General features: G+C 44.4%; 1 protein-coding gene across 1 annotated transcript; it reads left to right on the top strand.

Annotated features, from left to right (window-relative positions):
- The first annotated feature begins 11,935 nt into the window (after positions 1–11,935).
- Positions 11,936–13,583, top strand: Cavin3 (caveolae associated protein 3). Its single transcript, XM_031387726.1, has 2 exons — positions 11,936–12,399; positions 12,969–13,583. The coding sequence occupies exons 1-2, from the start codon at positions 12,016–12,018 to the stop codon at positions 13,365–13,367; spliced, it is 783 nt and encodes a 260-aa protein (XP_031243586.1). The 5' UTR covers positions 11,936–12,015; the 3' UTR covers positions 13,368–13,583.
- The last annotated feature ends 7,688 nt before the right edge of the window (positions 13,584–21,271 follow it).

Below are 21,271 nucleotides of genomic sequence, written 5' to 3'. Positions count from 1 at the left end.
TGTTCCAACTTCTGGATCAATTAAAAAATGAAATGCAAGCTTGGAAGTTTAAACCATAGCAATATCCTACAGCTAGGCCTATTTTGTAAGAGTAAAGCAAAATGGCTGATGTGCCTTCATGGCCCTCTACCAGAATAAGAAGCCATGTCACAAAAGCCTCCAGGGAAAAACAAAGCAAAAACAGACCTATCTGAAAGGACAGAAGCCAGAAGTGCTTCAGAAGGAAAGGCCTCATTCTACAGGACACTTGACTCTCCGGGCCATGTCTGACATCTCCCTATCCCTGGCATTGCAAGGTAGTTTGTCCCTGTTTCCAGAAAAGCAAGATGCCTACCCCTAACACAACCTCTTTGCAGGACTAAGGTACCCAATGACGAGAAGCAGTCAGAAAGCCAAAAGGCAGTCTAGAGACTCCTCGGGAATTAGCCTTAACTCCCTCCAAGGGAGCAGCTGGAACCTCTTCTGTCTTGCTAATATAATCGTGTCATGTGTGTTCATGATCATTCTCATGTCACATTTGTGCCACATATCAAAGTTCAGTCTGCCTAGAATTCCCCCCATATAACTGAGTCAAAAAAACTTCATGCCGTTTTTTTTTCCCCTTTTTTATTGCACTCTAAAAGTATTACTTTTGTTACACCTAAGTGAAACTGCATCTGCATGTATGCGGTTAAGAATGTTTAGGGACGTACTAAAAGGCCCAATCAGCAGTACATTACTGTCTGATAGACTTGGGCACTTTTTTAATCTAAAGACAGAGTTTTCTTATGTAGTTCTGGCTGTCTTGGAACTTATTCTGTAGACCAGGGTGGCCTCAAACTCACATGGAGAGATCCACCAGCCCTGCCCTCTACACGCTGGGATTAAAGGTGTGTACCACCACACCTGGCTGACTTGGGTACTCTTAAAATCTATTAAGATGATATTTTGGAGTATATTAAATGTTTCATAAAACCTTAAAAATGTTACCTGTTTGTATAAAACAACATTCATTAGCATGATAAGATTTAAGTTTCATTAAGCTACTAAAAAACACTGGATATATGGATGTTGATGGGGATTTTCTTCCAAAACAAGTTCTGGAAGATGTTAACTAAATTTTTCTTTTCTTTTTTAATTTTAAGACACATTATTTTTATTTTATGTGTTTGAGTGTTTTTCCTACATGTATGTTCATTCCTGATGGTTATAGAGCAGAGAAAGTCATTAAAGTCCCCAGAATGAGAGTTATAAAGAGATGTTGCAACTTCATAACTGTAATTTTGCTATTGTTATGTATCATAGTGTAAATATATGTGGGTTTTTTTTATGGTATTAAGTGATTCTTGTGAAAAGGGCTTTTGACACATCCAAGGGGTTGAGACCCATAGATTGAGAATCATTGCCTTAGCCCCTTAACTAATACTTCTAAATATAAGATTATCTATAAATTAATAATATTCTGAATATACTGAGTTAAGTAAATATATTAATATTAATTTCACTTGTCTCTCTACCTCCCTTCTATCTTCCTTCCTTCCTTCCTTCCTTTCTTACTTTCTTTCTTTCTTTCTTTCTTTCTTTCTTTCTTCCTTTCTTTATTTTCTTCCTCCCTGACATGCCTCGTATTTTTAAGACAGTATCCAAGGGTGGTTTTGAACTTCTGATCCTCTTACTTCCACCTCCCAAGTGCTGGGACTGCAGAAGTGCACTACCAGGTCCAAACTTACATCCATTCATTCATTTATTCATTTATTTATTTATCCATTTATTTATTTATTTATTTATTTTTGAGACAGACTTTTCTTGTGTAGCTCTGGCTGTCCTGGAATTCTCTCTGTAGACCAGGCTGGCCTCAAACTCGGATATGCCTGCCTCTGTCTCCCAAGTGCTGGAATTAAAAGCACGTGACACCACTTTCTGGCTTTCTTTTTATTTTTTAAACCTAGGTACTTAGAAAATTAAAAATAATGTGCATTATTTTTGTGTTGAACAATGCTAACATGGACATTCTTCGTGATATCTGGATTTTGGTAGCAGGCAGCAGTAACATAGGATATTTGTCCATAAGTGATGGGTCTTCCCTTAGTTCACTGGATTTACCCAGGGATCTCAGCCACAGAGCTGCCCTATCTTTCTGGGGTCAACCTTAAAGGAATCTAAGTTTGCTTTCCTTGGCCCTTCAAGCTTCAGCAGGTGGGACTCTAATCTGGATTCCTCGGGATAGTACAGATCCCAAATTAAAGACAGACAGCAGTTGCTATTCTTTGAGGATTCACAACTTCAATTTTGTAACCTTTATAAGTAAAGCACCATCTGGACATTACATCTTTATAGCTTCTCTGTTCAGACGGAGCTACGTAAGCATAACGTATGGTGTCCTCAATGTCATCTGGACATTACATCTTTATAGCTTCTCTGTTCAGACGGAGCTATGTAAGCATAACGTATGGTGTCCTCAATGTCATCCGGACATTATGTCTCTATAGCTTCTCTGTTCAGACGGAGCTACGTAAGCATAACGTATGGTGTCCTCAATGTCATCTGGACATTATGTCTTTCTGCCTCTATAGCTTCTCTGTTCAGACGGAGCTACGTAAGCATAATATATGGTGTCCTCAATGTCTTGAAAATTAAAAAGGTCTACTTGTGTGGTGTGTGTATGTATGTATGAATGCATGTGTGTATGTATTATGTGTATGCACATGTGTATATGTATGTATGGCATGTGTGTACATGTATGTAGGATGTATGTGTGTGTGGGGGGCAGTGCCTGTGGAGTTAAGAGGACAACTTTAGAAAGTTAGTTTTTTCCTTTCATCATGGGATCAAATTCAAGCTATCAGCTGGGCAGTGGTGGTGCATGCCTTTAATCCTAGCACTTGGGAGGCAGAGGCAGGCAGATTTCTGAGTTCAAGGCCAGCCTGGTCTATAGTGTGAGTTCTAGGACAGCCAGGGCTATACAGAGAAACCCTGTCTCGAAAAACCAAAAAAAAAAAAAAAAAAAAAAAAAAAAAATCAAGTTGTCAGGCTTGTGTAGCCAATAGTTTTCCCCAGTACTTTATCTGTGGGGCCATCTTGATAGCCTATTTTGCACAAATTTTATAGTATATAAGTATAGATGAGTCAGTCTTTCCTTCCTTCTCTCCTTCTCTTCATCTCTTCTCTCTCTCTTCCCTCCCTCCCTCCTTCCTTCCTTTTTCTGTTTTTTTTGAATAGACTCATGTGTTACTCTATGTTGCATGAATTTTCATGGAGAGACATGAACAAACATCTATTCACTCCAGATCAAGGACAAACCAGAGAAACGATTCCACCTAAATCTAGCCTTTTGAGTTTATGTGGGGTTACCTATAGAAACATGGGCAACTCATGGGGAGCTAGAATAAAGTAGCCCCCAAAGCAATTCTTAAACAATTATTTGTTCTCATGGAGGAGCCTCATGTGTCCTTCGTCTCTACCTGGGGGATTCTGGAACCCATAACACCTACCTGAGGAACCTCATATAGCCCTGCACCTGAGATTCCTGGAATGCCTCTCCATATAATGAGCCATCTCAGTTCATTAGCTTTTTTCCGCCAATGACATTTGCCTACTTTGGATATTCTTATCCCTTTCCCCAAAACTATATAATTCTTAGTTCACCCAAATAAAGTATATATGTATAAACCCACCCCAAATAGAGATATATGCACAAGCTAATATTGTCTCAAAGAGCTGTTTCATTGAAGATCATCAGAGAAGGCCTTTGCCTAAAAGAGCTATAACACTAAGATCCTTGGAGAAGGCCTCTCCTTCCTCCCCCCTTCCCCCCTCCCCCCAACTCACTCCCAGACTGACCAGGATCCTGCCAACTCTGGACTCCTGAGAGGGAGGGATCAGAAGACATGGAAGCACAAGTGAGAGTGGTCCAGCGGCTCACAATGGCCTTAGTTAATTCTTAATTTATTGGGACCTACTGCCTACAGCATCTTGTTCAAGCCCGCCTTCAGTTCTCTGTTCTCAGTTCATGGGGCTTCCTCCTGCTCTGGTCTGTCACAGCTCGGGTGGTAGGATTAACACTTGAATCAGAGTGCAGTTGAGAAATGTCAGGTGGAGGGCTGCTACTTGTCAGATGCTTCTTAGAGATTTGTCTAGAGTGGGAGCCCTTATCCAGTCCACAATTCTCTGATGCCAGAATGCTTTGAATTCCTTTATAGAAAAGGGCTCAGTGGAGTCTATTCACTAATGGACGGTAGGCTTTTTGTTTTTCTGGAACGTCCCAACTCCTACACTCCTGGGACTGGTTCTAGTAGCAAGTACATTTTCTGAAACTCTGGCCTCCTGACAACTTCACTCTCATCTTGGGGACATAATACACTGAAGCACATGGTGTGCTTTGGGCAAATGATCCACCTTGCCTTCTTTTACTACCTAGGGAGGGTCTAAACTTTGCTACGGATTCCTATAGTAACTTAAAGGGAAACTCTCACACAGTGTCTAGAACCCTTGATGCCCTACAAATCAAGGAGGAGAATGCTTCCAGACTCTACAGTGGGAATTCATGTAGGTAGTACCAACAACCCAATTTCCAGATGGAACAGGACATCTCCACAAGGAAAGCAAGGACACCCACTTCCATCAGTTCCAAGCCACAGAGGCTAGGTCTGCAGCTGCCTGCTCAGGCCAGTGAATGCATAGGGACACTACTTCACCATAGGAAGCTACCCAGCAGACACTTAAGCAAGATGGAAAAGGAACCTTCTCTGAAAGCAAAGCAAACCCAAACAACAACAGTGAACAACGCTCCCCCCTCCTAACCAATTGCCTGCTGTTACGATGTGGTTTTTTTTCATGCCCTGGTGCTTGTAGGCAGGTGTCTCTATGTCTATTAGTTTCCTAAAACTGCTGTATCCAGCTATGGTAAATGTACCTGGCTTAGGACAACAGAAATGTGGGGTTAGGGATGTATCTTCATGGCAGAATGCCTTCCCAGAATTCTCTAGGTTATGAGTTTCTTCCTCAGTAGAGGGGGCGGAGGGGTGAGAGTGGGGAACAGGGCATTTTGTTACACAGCTATAATCCCAGCATTCAAGAAGACCAGAAGATCTACACAGAAAATTTAAGGCCAAAGCTAGTCTTGACTCCATGAGACTCTTTCTAAAAATAGTAATTAGAAAATATAAATAAAATGATAAAAGAAAAGAAGAAAAATAAAAAGAAAGAAGGAAAGAGTCATTAAAACACTCCCCCAAGGGGTTGGTGAGATGGCTCAGTGGGTAAGAGCAGTGACTGCTCTTCCGAAGGTCCTGAGTTCGGATCCCAGCAACCACATGGTGGCTCACAACCACCCGTAATGAGATCTGACGCCCTCTTCTGGTGTGTCTGAAGACAGCTACAGTGAATTATGCTGGAGTGAGGGGGGCCTGAGCTAGCGGGGCTGGAGTGAGCGGGACTGGCACAGGTCCTGAGTCCAATTCCCAGCAGTCACACACAACATTCCCCCAAATCATTCTTTTTATAGTCTGGGAGGGCAGATGTACAGAATCAGTGTCAGCAGCATCAGATGGCCCAGAAAGCTGGGCAGGACAATGTATATATATATATATATATAACATGTGCCTCTCCTAACATGTGTAGTACCAACCATTGTGGCTGATGTACAGTATCTGCCTCAGCCTTCACATCCTCTTCTTGTCTGAGCCCCTGCATCTTCCCTTATAAAGACAGCAGTCTAGGAGCCTACCTTAGTTCAAGGTGATCTCATCTCAAGAGCATTAATTTTATCTGCAAAGGCCCAGAATCCAAATGAAGTCACACTCACAGGTACTGGCAGTTAGGACTCATGCATATGTTTCTGAGAGATAATATTCAGTCTGTAAAAGTTGGAAAAAGCCCTAAAACTAAACCATCAGTCATTTGAGTAAGCAGTGTGTCTCATTCTTGCAATTGGAGGCATTCCTGGGTCTCTCGGTCATGCTATAACATCCCAGGGTTTGTTCAGTTGATTTAGTTCCTGGTTTAACTCCTAGAATCAGTGAAAATTATTTTTTCCTGATGCCCCAAACTCATAGGTATTTAAACTGTGAGTGGCACTGAGCCCCTCACTGTGTGGCATGGCCTTATCCTTCCGTAGACAGGACACCCATGACAAGGCTGGAAGGAAGCATCTGCCCACTGAGGCCCATTCTCTGTCAATTATTTTTCTTTTAGCAAACAAACACAACAGGATTAGTCATTTTACTTTATAGGACAATTAAAATCTTTCTCTTTTTAAAAGTACGATATTGAGTATGGGAAAGAATAAAGAATATTTACAGCATTGACCAACAAAATTACATATTTGGACATTGTGATGGAGCAGAGGAAAGTTTACTTAGACTCATATCTCCGTTTGCTTCATTTCCACGGTTAGAGCATTTTAAAATAACCACCAAACACCTCCAATATCATTTTCACAACTGAGAGTGAAACCGTGGTCTAAATAACACGCCTACCCCCAGATGCTTACTTAGCATATGGCATGAATCACCCTTTCCAGTTTGTAGGCTGGCAACAAGTCTGCTTTAGCTCAGGTCCCTGGAAACTCTTACTGGAGTTCCCAGTAAAAGAATAGTAACAACACTTCAAATCATTCCACAGTAGGAAGTCAGCTGTCTATCAAACAGCAGTTGGGGCACTGCATATAGAGAGTTTCCTTCCATGAACTGGGTGTTCTGGATTTCTGGTCTACCCTCTCTGGGAGAGGTAGATCCATGGTAATAGGCATGGGCTCTTAATCTTTTAGCCCAACTTGCGTTTGTGTCTGCTCCACAACTCTAGAACAGATGTATGGCAAATAGGAGAGGACTCAAAAGGCAAGCTGTTAACTCAGTACAGAGACCTATTATCTCATTTTTTTAAACAGAAAACATCAGAGGTGCTCCAATGAGAAAAACAAAAACAACCAGCAGCATTCAAGATAGAATCAAGCTTGTGTTTCCCTATACTTAGCAGGATTCTACCACAGGCCCTTGAAAGGGCATCAGTGAAATGAAAAGAAACAACAGCAGCAGCAGCAATGACAACAGCAGCAGCAGCAATGACAACAACAGCAGCAACAACAACAACAGTAACAACAACAACAGCAGCAGCAGCAACAACAACAGCAGCAGCAGCAACAACAACAGCAGCAGCAGCAACAACAGCAGCAGCAACAACAACAGCAGCAGCAGCAGCAGCAGCAACAACAATAGCAGCAGCAACAACAACAGTAACAACAGCAACAACAGCAGCAGCAACAGCAACAGCAACAGCAACAGTAACAACAGTATTTGGTTCACAAGATGTGATTTGAATGGGAATGGCTCCCATAAGCTCATACATATGAATGCTTGGTCCCCAGTTGGTGGAACTGTTTGGGAAGGACTAGGAGGTGTGACTCTATTGGAGGAGGTATGTGTCACAAGGAGTGAGGCTTTGAGGTTTCAAAAAGTCCACACCATTCCCAGTTAGCTCTTTCTGCTTCATGTTTGTCGATCAAGGTGTAAGCTCTGTGCTACTGTTCTAGACCATGCCTGCCTGCCTTTTCCCTGCTCCCCATGATATTGGTCATAGACTCTAATCTTCTGGAACTATAGCCCTCACATTAAGTGCTTTCTTGTATAAGTTGCCTTGATTATGGTGTTCTGTCACAGCAAGAGAAAAGTAGCCAAGACAAAAGGGAAAATCTTTGTCACTGGCAAATATACAGGCAACAATGTCTGTGTTAGCTATCTGTTGCTGTGACTGAACACCTTAGGAAAGAACACAAAAAGTTCATTCAGAAGGCAAAAAGTTCATTTTGTCTCTTAGTTTTCAGTTCAGGTTTGGTGGCTTCCACCATGACAACCAATCCAAGGGTTAAGTCCCTGAAGAATGTTTAGCTTCTCTGGCTGTCTGAAATTGATGTCTAGGACCAAGGACATTTCTTGAAATTTCTTCTGAGATTTGTTTTATTGTTTGATGTGTATGGGTGTTTTGCCTGGATGTATGTATGTGTACCACATGTGTGCTTTGTGCCCATGGTAGTCAGAAGCAGGCCCCAGACTCCCTGGGTCTGCAGTTACAGATTGTTGTGAGCTAGCTTATCAGTGCTGAGGATTGAACTTGGGTCGTTTGTAAGAGCAACAAGTGCTCTTAAGTACTGAGCCAACTCTCCAGCCCCAAAGGATGCTTCTTGTACAATGTACTCATTTAGATATCTTGTATTCTTCCTAAGATTTTGTTCTATCTGATGATCAGAAATGTTATTGATGTGTGAGACTGAGAATTCCAGGTTATGAACAACCCAGAGCCTATGGGTGAATCACTAATCTAGCAGCAAGCTTGGGTCTTGACCCAAAGGGAATATGACTCTTAGTTGCAGAAAACATTCGTCTTGGTTGAAAATCCATATTACTTCTTCTTCTTCTTCTTCTTCTTCTTCTTCTTCTTCTTCTTCTTCTTCTTCTTCTTCTTCTTCTTCTTCTTCTTCTTCTTCTTCTTCTTCTTCTTCTTTTTGAACTTCCCTGGATGCTCGCCTATGCCCATAAATCACCATGGTGAGAGAAGGAGAAATATACAGATACCTCAATTTGTTTTTCTTTTTTTCTTATTTATTTGGCCAAAGGGTCATGTTGGGACTCAGAAAATGATGCCACAAAGCACTACATTTCGACGATTTATCTGACTGAGAATGGGCATCCTTACTGATCTTCTCATGGCCTTTGGTTTCCTGCTACCTGTTTCCCAGAGCAATTCTCAGAAACCACAAGTTCTCTCTCCCTCTCTCTCCCCCAACCCCTCTCTGTTTTGAGACAGGGTTTTCCTGTAGCCCTGGGTGTCATGGAATTCACTATGTAGACCAGACCTTGAATTCATAGAGACCTGTTGCTTGTAATTTTAAAAACATGCTGCTGCCTTTGCCTGGGAGCTGCTGCCTGAGCTCTGGCCCCTTCTGTCTCCCTTTTGTTCTGCCCAATCAGCACCACCAGCACTGACCAGGCTTCTCTTTCCTACCCACCTTTGCTCTTTATTATTGTGCCAGCTAGGTACAGTTGTTGGGCACAGACTTCTCCTGCCTGGAAATGCATGCCCTTTTCAATTTATATCTCCATTTCTCTTCATACCCTAAACTTAGTGCCTTTAAGTATCAGCTTAGCCCCCACCAACCTCCTTGGCCATCTGCCTGTAGAGGAGGTGGCAAGCCCTAGCTCCCCCTGAGGCCTTCATGACTGCAGTGTTCTCCTGCCTCCAAAGCATGGCTGAAAAAGCCCCTCTCTTCTCTGTGTCTGCCTTCTCCTCCTGGGACTTGGAAGTCCCATTTGTACCTTCCATCCAGCAACTGGCTCCCGGCCTTCCTTATTGACAAATGAAGAACCAGTTGGGGAACTAGACCTTGGTATTAGAACCTCCCCTTACAAAGAGCCTCCTACTTCTACCACAATTCTTTTCTAAAGTAAATCACAGAAATTAGGGGTTGGAAAGATGACTCAGTAGTTAAGAGCATTTGTTTTTCTTCTAGAGGACCCAGGTTCTATGCCAGGACCCACACTGGGTGGCTCACAAACACCTGCCAACTTCACCCCCAGGAGGAGCTAATGCTATTGTCTCTGTGCGCACCTATACTCACATACACATATGTACACATACACTAAATATTTTTTAAAGTAAAATAACAAAAAAACTAAGAAATTAGAAATATCACTCTTTTTCTTCAGTATCTTCATTGTAGGCAAATTCTGCTCCTTACCCAGGAGAAAGGCTGTACAGAGTTGACGAAGAACTTGGGCAGACAGGCCTTGCTAGGTCCCCTCTCATCTACTATGATCAGACCACACCCCTTTGTCTAATCCTATTTCTGTGTACCTCTCCATTCTTCATTAACTTAAGCATAGAACAGTTTCCCTTTGTGTCTTCTCTTTTGGAATGTCTGTGCTACGTAAAACCTCCATTACTTATATTTGCTCTGCCATTTCAGTCTCCCTGTGCATCCAGGGATAGTCTTAATCTCCCTGCCTCACCACCCTTAGTTCTAGGATTGCAGGTGTATAACCAAGCACATTTTAACCTGACTGTGATTTTAAGAGCGCCAGCCACGAGCTTTGTGATGGATGGTGATGGGCATCATATCTTTGAACATCTACAGCTCGAACTGACCAGACGGTGATGTATGCTGGGCTAGAATTGGTCATTAAAGCTTTTATCAACCTTATTCATGTATGTAGTCTTTTGGATGACCCAAGACAATTTATGTGTCTAAGCTGGAGAGATGGCTCGGTCAATAAGAGTACTTATACAGGACAGGAATCTTATTTTTAGAACCCACATTGGATACCTCCACAGTGGCCAATAACTTCAGCTTGAGGGGATCTGACACCTTCTGACATCCATGGGTCTTTGCACATGCATGTGCACACATTCATGAACACACAGATATACTTAAATAAATAAAAAAAAATCTTTGAAAGATTTCCAAGTTGTTGGGCTGGAGTATGGCTTAGTGTGGCAGAATACTTGTCTAGTATGTTTGAGGCTTCGGGTTTGATCCTTAACACTGTGCTTTTTCAACCAACTAATGGGGCAGTCAATTAACACTATATAATTATAATATATAATTTCAACACTCAGGTGTCTGAGACAGAAAGATTTTGAGTTTGAGGCCTGGGTTACACAATGAGTTCCTGTCTCTAAAACATAGAAACAGGGTTGGAGATGTAGCTCTGTTGGAGTTGTTGACTAGCGTGCATAGGGCCCTGAGTTCGATTTCCAGCATAAAGTAGGCTTGGTGGCACACAACTAACTGTAATCTCAGCAGTTGGGTGGCAGAAGCAAGAACAGACTTTCAAGATCATCCTTGGCTGAACAGTGAGTTCAGGGCCTCCCTGAGCTGTATGAAACCCTGTCTAAAACTCTTTTTTTAAAATTTTTTTAAAACATTTATTTTTATTTATATGAATACACTGTAGCTGTCTTCAGACACCTACCAGAAGAGGACGTTAGATCTCATTACAGATGGTTGTGAGCCACCACGTGGTTGCTGGGATTTGAACTCAGGACCTTCGGAAGAGCAGTCAGTGCCTTTAACCACCGAGCCATCTCTCCAGCCCTGCCTAAAACTCTTTGTGTTATTTTGTCAGGCTCAGATGTCTCTGGAAATACCGGGTCTAAGATGAGCAAATCAAACTCCAACATAAAAAACAAAATTTTCGCAACCAGAACTCAGGAATCAACCTTTATGTAGCAATTTTCCACTCACTGTGTATTTCACGATGGTCTCCGATTGGTGATTTTCCTACCTCAATGTGTACCACCCTATCTGGCTACTGCAGCATTTCAAATCCTCATACTCACCAATTTCTGAGAAGGGATTGAAGGCATTAGGCAGGAACCACAGCCAATCTCCATTAAAACAGACAAAGCAGTACTTATTCTAACTCATGGCTGAGCTACCCTCCAGGAATCCAAAGTAGGACAACACAATCCAATAGGAAGGAATAGCAATAAACGAAGCCAAAGGCTAAACCTGGAAAATATCAGAGGATGCCCCGCCCAGCCTGCCTAGACACAAAGCCCTGCCTTGGGCCTAGGCAGTCCTGCTCCTGAGGCAGAACATTCCAAACTTTACAAGCCTCCGCCCAGCACTGGGGCTCCGCAGCTTTGCCGGCTTAGGTTATGCCTTTAACACCCTTGCCTTCCACCCCACCCCACCCCCTTCTCTGATAACTAGATACATGAGTGAAAATTTCACTGGTTTGCCCTTTGCATAGGCCTGAAAAAGGCCCTCCAGGAAAATGGGAGAAAGAGGAGCACAAACTCAGAAAAGAGGTGCCTCTGGGCAGGACTGTCTTCCTTGCAGATCCCGGGGCGGAGTCTTCGAAAGAACCCCTTTGGACATTCCGCCCCCTTGCTCGCCCTCCTCCTTTTCCCACCGTGGAGGATGCCAACTCCCGCCCGTCTGAGTCACGGCCTGAACTGGGGAAAGAGGCGGGGAAAGGCAGCCCCAGCCCAGATCGCTGCCATCCGTCTCAGGGAGAGCAGGCCCGGTGGTCAGAGATCATGGGGGAGAGCGCACTGGAGCCCGGGCCTGTGCCAGAGGCGCCGGCTGGGGGCCCTGTGCACGCGGTCACCGTGGTGACCTTGCTGGAGAAGCTGGCTACCATGCTGGAGGCGCTGCGGGAGCGGCAGGGGGGCCTGGCCGAGAGGCAGGGTGGCCTGGCGGGCTCGGTGCGCCGCATCCAGAGTGGCCTGGGCGCGCTGAGTCGCAGCCACGACACCACCAGCAACACACTGGCGCAGCTGCTGGCCAAGGCGGAGCGCGTGGGCTCGCACGCCGACGCAGCCCAGGAGCGAGCCGTGCGCCGCGCCGCTCAAGTGCAGCGGCTGGAGGCCAACCACGGGCTGCTGGTGGCGCGCGGGAAGCTGCAAGTCCTGCTCTTCAAGGTCAGTGACCTCAGGCACGCCCTCTCTCCCCAACCCCCGCGTCTAGGTTATCACCGAGGCGGGGGCGGGGGGGGGCGACTCCCGCCACCCACCGGTCCACATCTTCACATTCCTGACCCTACGTGCTGCCCTCAGTTGTGGAAGACTCTCAGAGCCGCACCCACTTTCCAACATCGCGGCCTTATCCCTCTCTCACTCCCAGCCTGGCCAACCCACGCCCGCCCCACTTTAACTTAGGCCAGTTGGAAGATCTGGTCAGACCCAACCACATGAAAATAACCGTTAGGATGTTACTCTGCCTCCTCCAAGCGCCCACACAGCTGTTCCACTCTACAGGGTTTCATCCACTTTGCAAACTTGTCCACTCTCCCCGTCTCTGCTCATCCCTCTGCTTCTCTGCCTCCCTACCCCCATCTTCCCATTCCCCTCTTTTGGCCCCAATTCCTAGTGCAGATGCAAAGGGTGGAGTAGCTTCCCTTGGTGTAACCTCGGGGAAGAGAGTTTCAGGCTGGTCCTGGCTAAGTGCCAGGGGCAAATCAGAGAATCAAAAGCTGTGTCATTACATTTAGGAGGAGACAGAAATTCCAGCCCGTGCCTTCCAGAAAGCACCCGAGCTCTTGGGCCCGGAGAACCAGTTGGTGCTGGGCCCAGAGCAGCCAGAAGATGAAGTTGGAGAGAGTTCTGACGAGGAGCCAGTGGAGTCCCGGGCTCAGCGTCTGCGACGCACTGGCTTACAGAAAGTTCAAAGCCTGAAAAGGGCTCTTTCCAGTCGTAAAGCAGCACAGCCCACACCAGTCAAGCCGCCACGCCTAGGGCCTGTCCGCAGCTCCGAAGGCCCACCCGAAGGCCAGCCTGCAGCTCAGCCTGCAGTAGAGTCCGTGTCCGAGTCTGCCCAGGAGCCAGAACCTCCTCAGCCTACCAAGGAAGATCCTGAGGGACCCGTGCTTCAAATAGAGAGCGCAGCCTGATTACTGGGGCTGCCTGCCCCATTCTACGCTTATGCCTTGTCCCAAAATAAATACTTATAGAGTTCAGCACTTACATCCAAATAAGGAGAGAATCCTGCATCACTGCCCAGCTCCAAGCCTTCCTTCCTGACTTTCCAGTCTGGTATCTTGTGTCCTCTGAAAGAGGAGCTTTCAGCCTAATTTAGGTTCACCACCAATAAAAGTAATTTTCTCTAACCCAGACTCAAAGAGAAACGGCGAGAATGAGCGTGGGTTAAGGACGGCAGTGGGGGTGGGGCGGGGGTGAGGTTGATGGAGCCTGGAATGAGCTGAATGGCAAAGGTTCTCCCTTTCCACTGAATCCTGGGTTCTCCTCCATTGGCACAGAGAAATATTGGCCACTTACTGCTTAAACACATTCCTCGTGGGGACATATAAGTACAACTTTGGGCCCGGCCTAGGGGGCAGTGTGCGGTTCTTTGATGAAAACGCCCAAGTTAATTAATGCCAGCTAAAGCACTCTTCCTACTTCTGGTGTCTGACAGACAACTCACACCATTGGGTTGGGGTGCAATTGAAAAGCAATCTAAAAATAGCCCTTGGTGTACTTAGGTTCTGCCAACAAAACAAAGCACACAAAGCGCTCATTGTTTTCAAAATGAAAAGAGTAACCTGATAGGTTGAGAGGGTCTAGGCCTCCTAGAATCAAGCATCTCTCACAAACGAGTGTGATGAAGAGACTTCATAAGTGTCTTCATGTTGATGCATAAAATAAAATAAAGAATAAGACCTACATGTTTTTTAGATCTTGTTAGGGTTTGAATCTGAAAGGTTCCCTAAAGGCTCATTTTTGGGAGCTCAGGAGCTGGCTAGCTTTCTCTCTCTCTCTCTCTCTCTCTCTCTCTCTCTCTCTCTCTCTCTCTCTCTCTCTCTCTCTCTGTGTACATTAGAATGGCTTGTGATCTAATGAATGGAGTATGCTCTTGATTGATCCATAGTATGTCAGCCTTATTGGGAGACAGGGAAAAGAAGGAGGTTAGAGTTAGTTGGAGAAAGCAGATCCCTGGGTAGACAGATGGGTGCTATGCTATGAGGTAAGCCTGCTGCCACAATCTGCCTCACCAGCCCCCATTTTAAAAATTAAAAAAAAAAAAAAATCATCTGAGTAGTACAGCATGCAGAGTTAATTTCACACTTGATGAATAATAGAGGAACTGCAGTGTTAATTGCTCGTTGAAGGTACACATCAGGTCAGTCTCATGGACTTTCAAATATCCTGGAATGTTCAAATGTTCACCACCATTCATCATAAATACCAGTGGGGACGTCGGGTGTGTGTGTGTGTGTGGGGGGGGTCGTGGACTACTTGACTAGGTAGGGCAGAAGTACAGTAGTTTGCTTATGACGTCTTTCTAGGGGCGTACAGGATGCAGCTGGCCTACACATCAGGTGAAGCTGCTATGGGTGCTGTGTCTAGAATCGAGGAATGGCTGAGCCACCAGTGGGTGCTTCTGGACATTTATTTTCTAATTTACGACATTCTTTTTAGGTTTATTTTATGTGTTTGCTTGCATGTATGTATGTGCACCACATGGATGCCTAATGTCCATAGAAGCCAGAAGAGAGTACTAGATCCCCTGGAACTGGAGTTACAGATAGTTGTGAGCTGGGATAGTGGGTGCTGGAAACTGAACCTGGGTCCTCTGCAAGAGCAACGAATGCCTTTAACTGCTGAACCATCTCTCTAGCTCCTATTTTTTTTTTCTGTTTTTTTGAGACAGGGTTTCTTTGTATAGCCTTGGCTGTTCTGGAACTCACTCTGTAGACCAGGCTGGCCCAGAACTCAGAAATCTGCCTGCCTCTGCCTCCCAAGTGCTGGGATTAAAGGCATGTACCACCACTGCCCGGCTCTCCCATATTCTTTAATATAGCTTTTGAGTAGGTTCCATGCAAGACTGACAGTCATTTATTGAGTGCCTACCATGTGGCAGACCCTGTTGAGTATGGTCCAGAATTAAAGTTAAGCTTTCTGGTTGGATGAACGAATCTGTCATTCCCTCCCACAAAGAAGCAGTTATCATGCACTTGACCTTTACAGTTTGGCTCCCTTTTAACATTCTTATGTGTGGCCCTTTGAGGCATTCTTTCACATGACCAGGGTTAGACTGCCTGACTGATCATGCCAGTCTCCCTTCCCTTCACTGTCTCTCATCACCTTCACAATAAAGCTGAAACTTCTCACTCTACCTGAAGACCTCTTGTGAATTGGTTTCTTCTGTCTCTTGCTGGGTGTCCTCATGCCACAAATAGGTTGAATGTCTGTGGTTCAAAACTGAGCACTGAAATGATATCATGAGTGGGAGATCTCACACCTCACCTCATGTGACAGGTCACTATGGGAGTGTCCTTGCACTAAGTGTTTTATACATATATTCCCTTCAAGCTAGGTATATAAGCTGCATGAAAACACAAGCACTTGGCCTCAGGGTCCAGCCCCAAGAGCTCTCATTGTACTGAAACTGTGTGGTCCTGTTGTGCTACGTGCTCTAAATCTCATCCCCTAGAAAACCCAGCAAGGCACACCAATTTAAGGGCCAGACGTTTCTGTTCCTCATTCCCAAAGCACTGTTTGCCCAGTCCTCAAAGCTCTAGTGCCTGGTCGTGGTTGTGGTTGCGACCTTACCCACTCTGCCAAATAGTGACAACTTTGCACTGGAGACTGTTCTACTTCCTCATTGCTTTTGTGCTGCTGCTGCTCCTTTTGACCACATGGTGTCACTATTGGGGTACTAGTGTCCTAGCTGCTGCTTCATCTAGCATCCCACAGCTCTGTCGGCTTGGTTTGATCTTCCAGAAAGGGGGCAGTTGATCTGACCTGACTTTGTTAGTCTGGGGCACAGGGATTCTTTCAAATGCGAAAATTGGAGGCCCCTCCTGCAAGCTCCCAAACCTTAGCATTTATACCACACCAGGTTTCTGCTATTACTGTCAAGGATCTGCCACCTCAAAGGGACAGGAAAAATAAAGTCTTGACTTTTCAAATCTTCAGGAATCCACCTAATTTCTCCCTTTTAACCCAAAACAAAAGGAAGGCTTTAGAGGAATATTTTGTACACAAAAGGTCTAGGTTCTTAACTTCTAGAAATTTCTAGAAACCCAAAGACTTGGCGAACTTCCAAGAGAAAGTAGAAGGTTAGTTTTTATTCCTTCCTAATTGGTCTACCGTAGCAAATAATCGAATCAAGTGAAAACAAAATTAGTCCTGTTTCTTAATAGGCCACTTGGTTACATTATGTTCTCAATTGTCACGGCTATAGCAATTGCTAATAAGATTATAAATTCAAAGGCAGGAGGCACAGAGCAAGCACCAGCTGTCCCACAGTGCAGCACAGACAGACACAGCTGCTTTCGGCAGCTGGACATACACCGATGGATCACTAAATTTGAGAGGTTGGCTCTCAGCTCTTTAGGCCAGAAATGGAGATGTATTTGTTGATCCAGCATGATTCAGCTGATCTGAAATAGCAAAGCTCAAGAAAGATTGATTAACTCTAGTGCTAGATTCATTAATTTCCTTAAGAAATCCAACTGCCAAGTGCAACAACCAAGCCAGAGAGGACATTTTTCATCTTGCCACAGATCCTACAGGAGAAGTCAGATGGATCGTAGAGCATGTAAAGATAATGAGTAAGGTTACCAAGCCTGTTTTCTGTGTGATATTTCTTCTACAGCAATAAAGAATATATGCATTCATAGTAGGGAATTTCTCCTCTGAGTAAATACAGGAAATCCCTTGGGCGTTTCTTTGTTGCAAGTGGAGGACTCATAACCTCAGCCTTGAAGACCCCTCAAAGCCATCGAGTCCACTAAAGTGTCTTGTTCAATCTTGTCTATTTTTAGCTGGTCTGTGTTTGAAAAGGCCCAGGGTCCAGGAGCTCACTCTCTTCCTCCCATCAACTCTAGTTTCAGACAATGTAACTGACAGCGGTGGTTAGTTTTCAGTCAACCTGACCCAGGTAGTATCTTCTGGAAAGAAAAAACCTCAATTGAGATTGACCTACAGGCAGGTCAGTGGGGTCACTCTCTTGATTAATGATTGATGTGGGAGGACCTATCTTAGTGTGGGCAATGTCAGCTCTTGGTAATTAGTCCTGGGTTGTTTAATATGGTGAACTGCAAGCTATAATTGAAGGTACTCTAGCTCGCCCAGGCCTGGTAAACATGGTTCTGGCAGACCTTGACCTTCTCTTCCATCACCTCTGCCTTGCTAAAAGCTGTTAGATTACATCCCTAAAGATAGTCACCAAGGTCTATTCCCTTATTTGGCCACTTCTTCCTCCTGAGACTGACCAGCAAGGTCCAGCTGTCAAAATATTGGAGTCTAGCAATCAAAAGCTCCTCTTTGGCTCACCTAAGTAACATGCCCAATCAAAATACACCACCAAATCCTAGCCCATTCTAACACAGATCCCCACCCACCAACTTCTCTTCTTAAAAATTACACCTGCAAGGTCATTTGTTGCAGTTTTTCTGCATGAGTTAGAAAGCAGCCACTTTAACTTTTCTTCCTTGATTAATAGAGGAGTTCTCTGTGAGAACAGGTGTTTGGGTGTGGTTTGTGCCTAGTCTGTGTGTGTGCATGCGCACCTGTGTCTTCCTCAGCACTATGACAAACTTTCGGGTGGTTTTTGCTCACAGTGTTTTTCACAGTCATGGTAAGCACACTAGGACAGTGACTGGAAGCATTTCCTTTATCCTGAGATCAAAATCTCTTGCCATGATTTCCATATGTGGCAGTTGCTTCTCCTTTAGGGATGTGTTGGAGGAGGCCCACTATATATAGCAGGGTACACGGGGCTGAGTCATCTAGGACTTCCCCACTCTCTCCTCACCCAGTCACTATTTGTTCTTGTTTTGTGTTCTTTTAAGCCTTGGCCCTTTCCTGTGGATTGTTTTACTTTACCAAACACGTTTTAAACAGGTAGATGGCGAGCTGCCATGGGAGCATAGCTTTCATACTCAAAGCATCTGGGCGTCATGACTGGCGATTGCCAATTTTCTTAACAGGTCTATTATGAGAATTAAAAAAAAAAAAAAAAAAAGACTGTTCAGCTTGGGGCGATGATAGCACACTGGTAGATCCTTTGCTCAGCTAGACTCAGTCCCCAGTACTGGAAAAAAAAAATACTGTTCTTTTGATATTTGAGGTTTCTTGAGAGGTTAAGGTAAAAACATGACGGTGAGTTAAAGGACACTCGAGCCTACAAGACCCTGTCTGGAAATGCCCCTCCCTGAAAAGGATTCGTGGGGCCTTTATGGAGTTCACATGAAACCTGCCTTTGTAACAGAAGTTGCTATACTTGAGAGATGGCTTCCCCGTGTAGTCCCGCCTGGCCTTGAGTTCTCAGTTCTCCTGCATAGACTCCTGAGTGGCACCACGCCCACCCTGTGATACAGTTTGGAGTTAAGGGCTCTGTTCCAGAAGGGGTGGCCGTTATAGGGGAAGCCTCTAGAGGCCTTCAGCAGTCTTCATGCCAACCTGACTTCCCTTTCTAGCTGCTGACTCTTGTTGAATGACTCCTCCTTCATATGGGGTGAGAAGAGCCCTAAAGGAGTCTATTCACAACCACATCCAGGACTCCAAGGCCAAGTTGACAAAGCCGTTACCCAGGCTCAAGAGGAATGGCAAAGTTTTCCTGGGGAATCTGAGCAGGGAGTCTGAGCGTGAGTGTTTATATGGACAATTGATTGGTGTGAGCAACTGCAGCTTCCTGCTCCAGGATGTTTACAGCCTGAGGCTGTTCATCTACAGAGACTTTCTCCCCAAACTAGCCACGCCTCCCAGCACTGTACCTAATGAGCACACTGGGGGGTTCCAGGTTGGAGAGGAGGTATCAGAGCATTTCACTTGATCCCAGCTTCACTCTACAGGTGTCTGTCTGTCTCTCTGGTCTTCATTCTTCCGTCTGTGTGTCTGTTCCTTCTTCATTCAACGCCCCGATCAGGATCTGGGTCTCAAGCCACGTGGACTTTGGCATTTCTTTTTATTTACATGAATGTCTCAAGTAAGTCAGAAGTTACTTTCAAGTAAGTTAGAATGATCATGGGGGCATGTGAAGTTCAGCCCTGGACAGAAAGCTCTTTCTGCTCAACAGCCAAGATTTACCAAGCCTTAACTGTCACAGTTAAGTTGCAACTATACTCCATCACTGACCTGAATTCCACATCTAATGAGCCACTGAGTTTTCAAGACTTTTTTTTTTTAATGAACTCTATGACGTTTTATCTCCTAAATGAATCTAATATATTTGGGGCCACTTTAAGGACTTGAGAAGAAAATTTGCCAAAGACCAGAGACAAATTAGTGCAATGAAGCTAACCATGCTATTTACTGTGAAGATCTGCCATGAGTGGAGTGAGTGGACAGGCAGAGAACGATCGGAACCAGGCATATGTGAGCTCCAAGTTCCTTGTTTTGTTAGGATTGCGTGGTGACTAAATTTATTCAAGCAGGAAATTGGCTCATACTATGAACATTTGAACTCACAGGCACTAAGCAATATACTTATTTAACCCTTTGTTTTGTTGTTTTTATACTGGGGATTGAAACTAGGTCTTACATATGCTAGGCAACCATTTTACTACTAAGCTGTATCTCAAAAAAAGTTTTTATTTTAAAAACTCAGATATTCTCAGAGGCTTGGAAAGATGTCTCAGCGGTTAGGAGCACTTATTCCTATTGCAGAGGTCCTGGGTTCCATTCCTAGCACACACATGATAGTTCACAACCAGCTACAAGGGATCCAATGTTCTCTTCTGAGCTCCCTGGATACACATGTGGTGCACATACACATATGTAGGCAAAACCCGCACAAAATAAAATAGGTAAACCTTAAAGAACAAAACCAAAACACAGGCTCACTAAATTTCTCAGGCTGGCCTTGAACTTGTGATCCTCCTAGCTCAATTTCCTAGATCGTTGGGATTATAAACAAGAGGCACTAAGCCTGGTACCAGGTTTAGTATTTTTATGTTTTTTCCCTGTAACTGAAAATGTTTTAATAAATGTAGCCCTAGTGACAGTAGCACCCAGAGTGCACAGAAGAGGACTCCTTAACCTACCTTCGAATTCCTAGCACATTGCTTAGAATTGGGTGGCACTAGGCAAGAAGGCCCCAGGAGTATAGGGATGGGCAAGAACTTGGCCTTAGGAGACCACTCTGTTTAGTGGTCTTTTTTTATTTGCTCTCTTGATATTTCTCTGGCTGACTAAAGCCTGTAGGCATGTGGGCACTGTATGTAGGGTCTGCACCCATTTTACAGGCCCATGAAAATGTTCATTTTGTCTGTCTCTCTGTCTGTCTCTCTGTCTGTCCGTCTGTCTATCTGAGACAGAGTCTAACTATGTAGTCTTAGCTGGTCTAGAACTTGCTGTGCACACCAAGCTGACCTGGAACTCATAATGCTCTGCCTGCAGGTGTGTCCTATGTGCCAAGATAAAGGTTTGTGCTCCCAAGCCTGGCAAACTATTTTATTTTCTTTTTAGTCAGAAGAAAGCAATTAATGTTTTATTCAAAGATGGTGTTGTCAAAAACACAATATATATATATTAACAGGTTGTAGAGATATAGTTAATATTCATTTTTTTGCGGGCTGGTGAGATGGCTTAGTGGAGAGAGGTACTTGGGCAGGGCCTGCATACTTGATTTTAGTCACTATATCCCACAAGGTGGCAGGAGAGAACCAGCTCCTAAAAATTGCTTTGGGAATAAACACTATTTAGAGTGATACCTATCAATTTACAAATAGAAAGTATTATTCTGACCAGTTTTAAAAAGAGATGGATAATTTTAACATTGATGCATACTTATGAGAATAAATAAAATGTGTTAACATTGCAGTATATAATTCTAAATAAAATCTAC

This window comes from Mastomys coucha, unplaced genomic scaffold (assembly GCF_008632895.1).
Source record: "Mastomys coucha isolate ucsf_1 unplaced genomic scaffold, UCSF_Mcou_1 pScaffold21, whole genome shotgun sequence".
NCBI classification, from domain to species: domain Eukaryota; kingdom Metazoa; phylum Chordata; class Mammalia; order Rodentia; family Muridae; genus Mastomys; species Mastomys coucha.
Note: the sequence above shows the minus strand (reverse complement) of the source record. Positions and strands in the feature narration are given on the sequence as shown.

Coding starts and splice junctions, on each gene's coding strand:
- Cavin3 (XM_031387726.1), top strand. CDS start 12,016: ATGGGGGAGAGCGCACTGGAGCCCGGGCCTGTGCCAGAGGCGCCGGCT. Junction 12,400..12,968: donor TGCAAGTCCTGCTCTTCAAG/GTCAGTGACCTC, acceptor CATTACATTTAG/GAGGAGACAGAAATTCCAGC.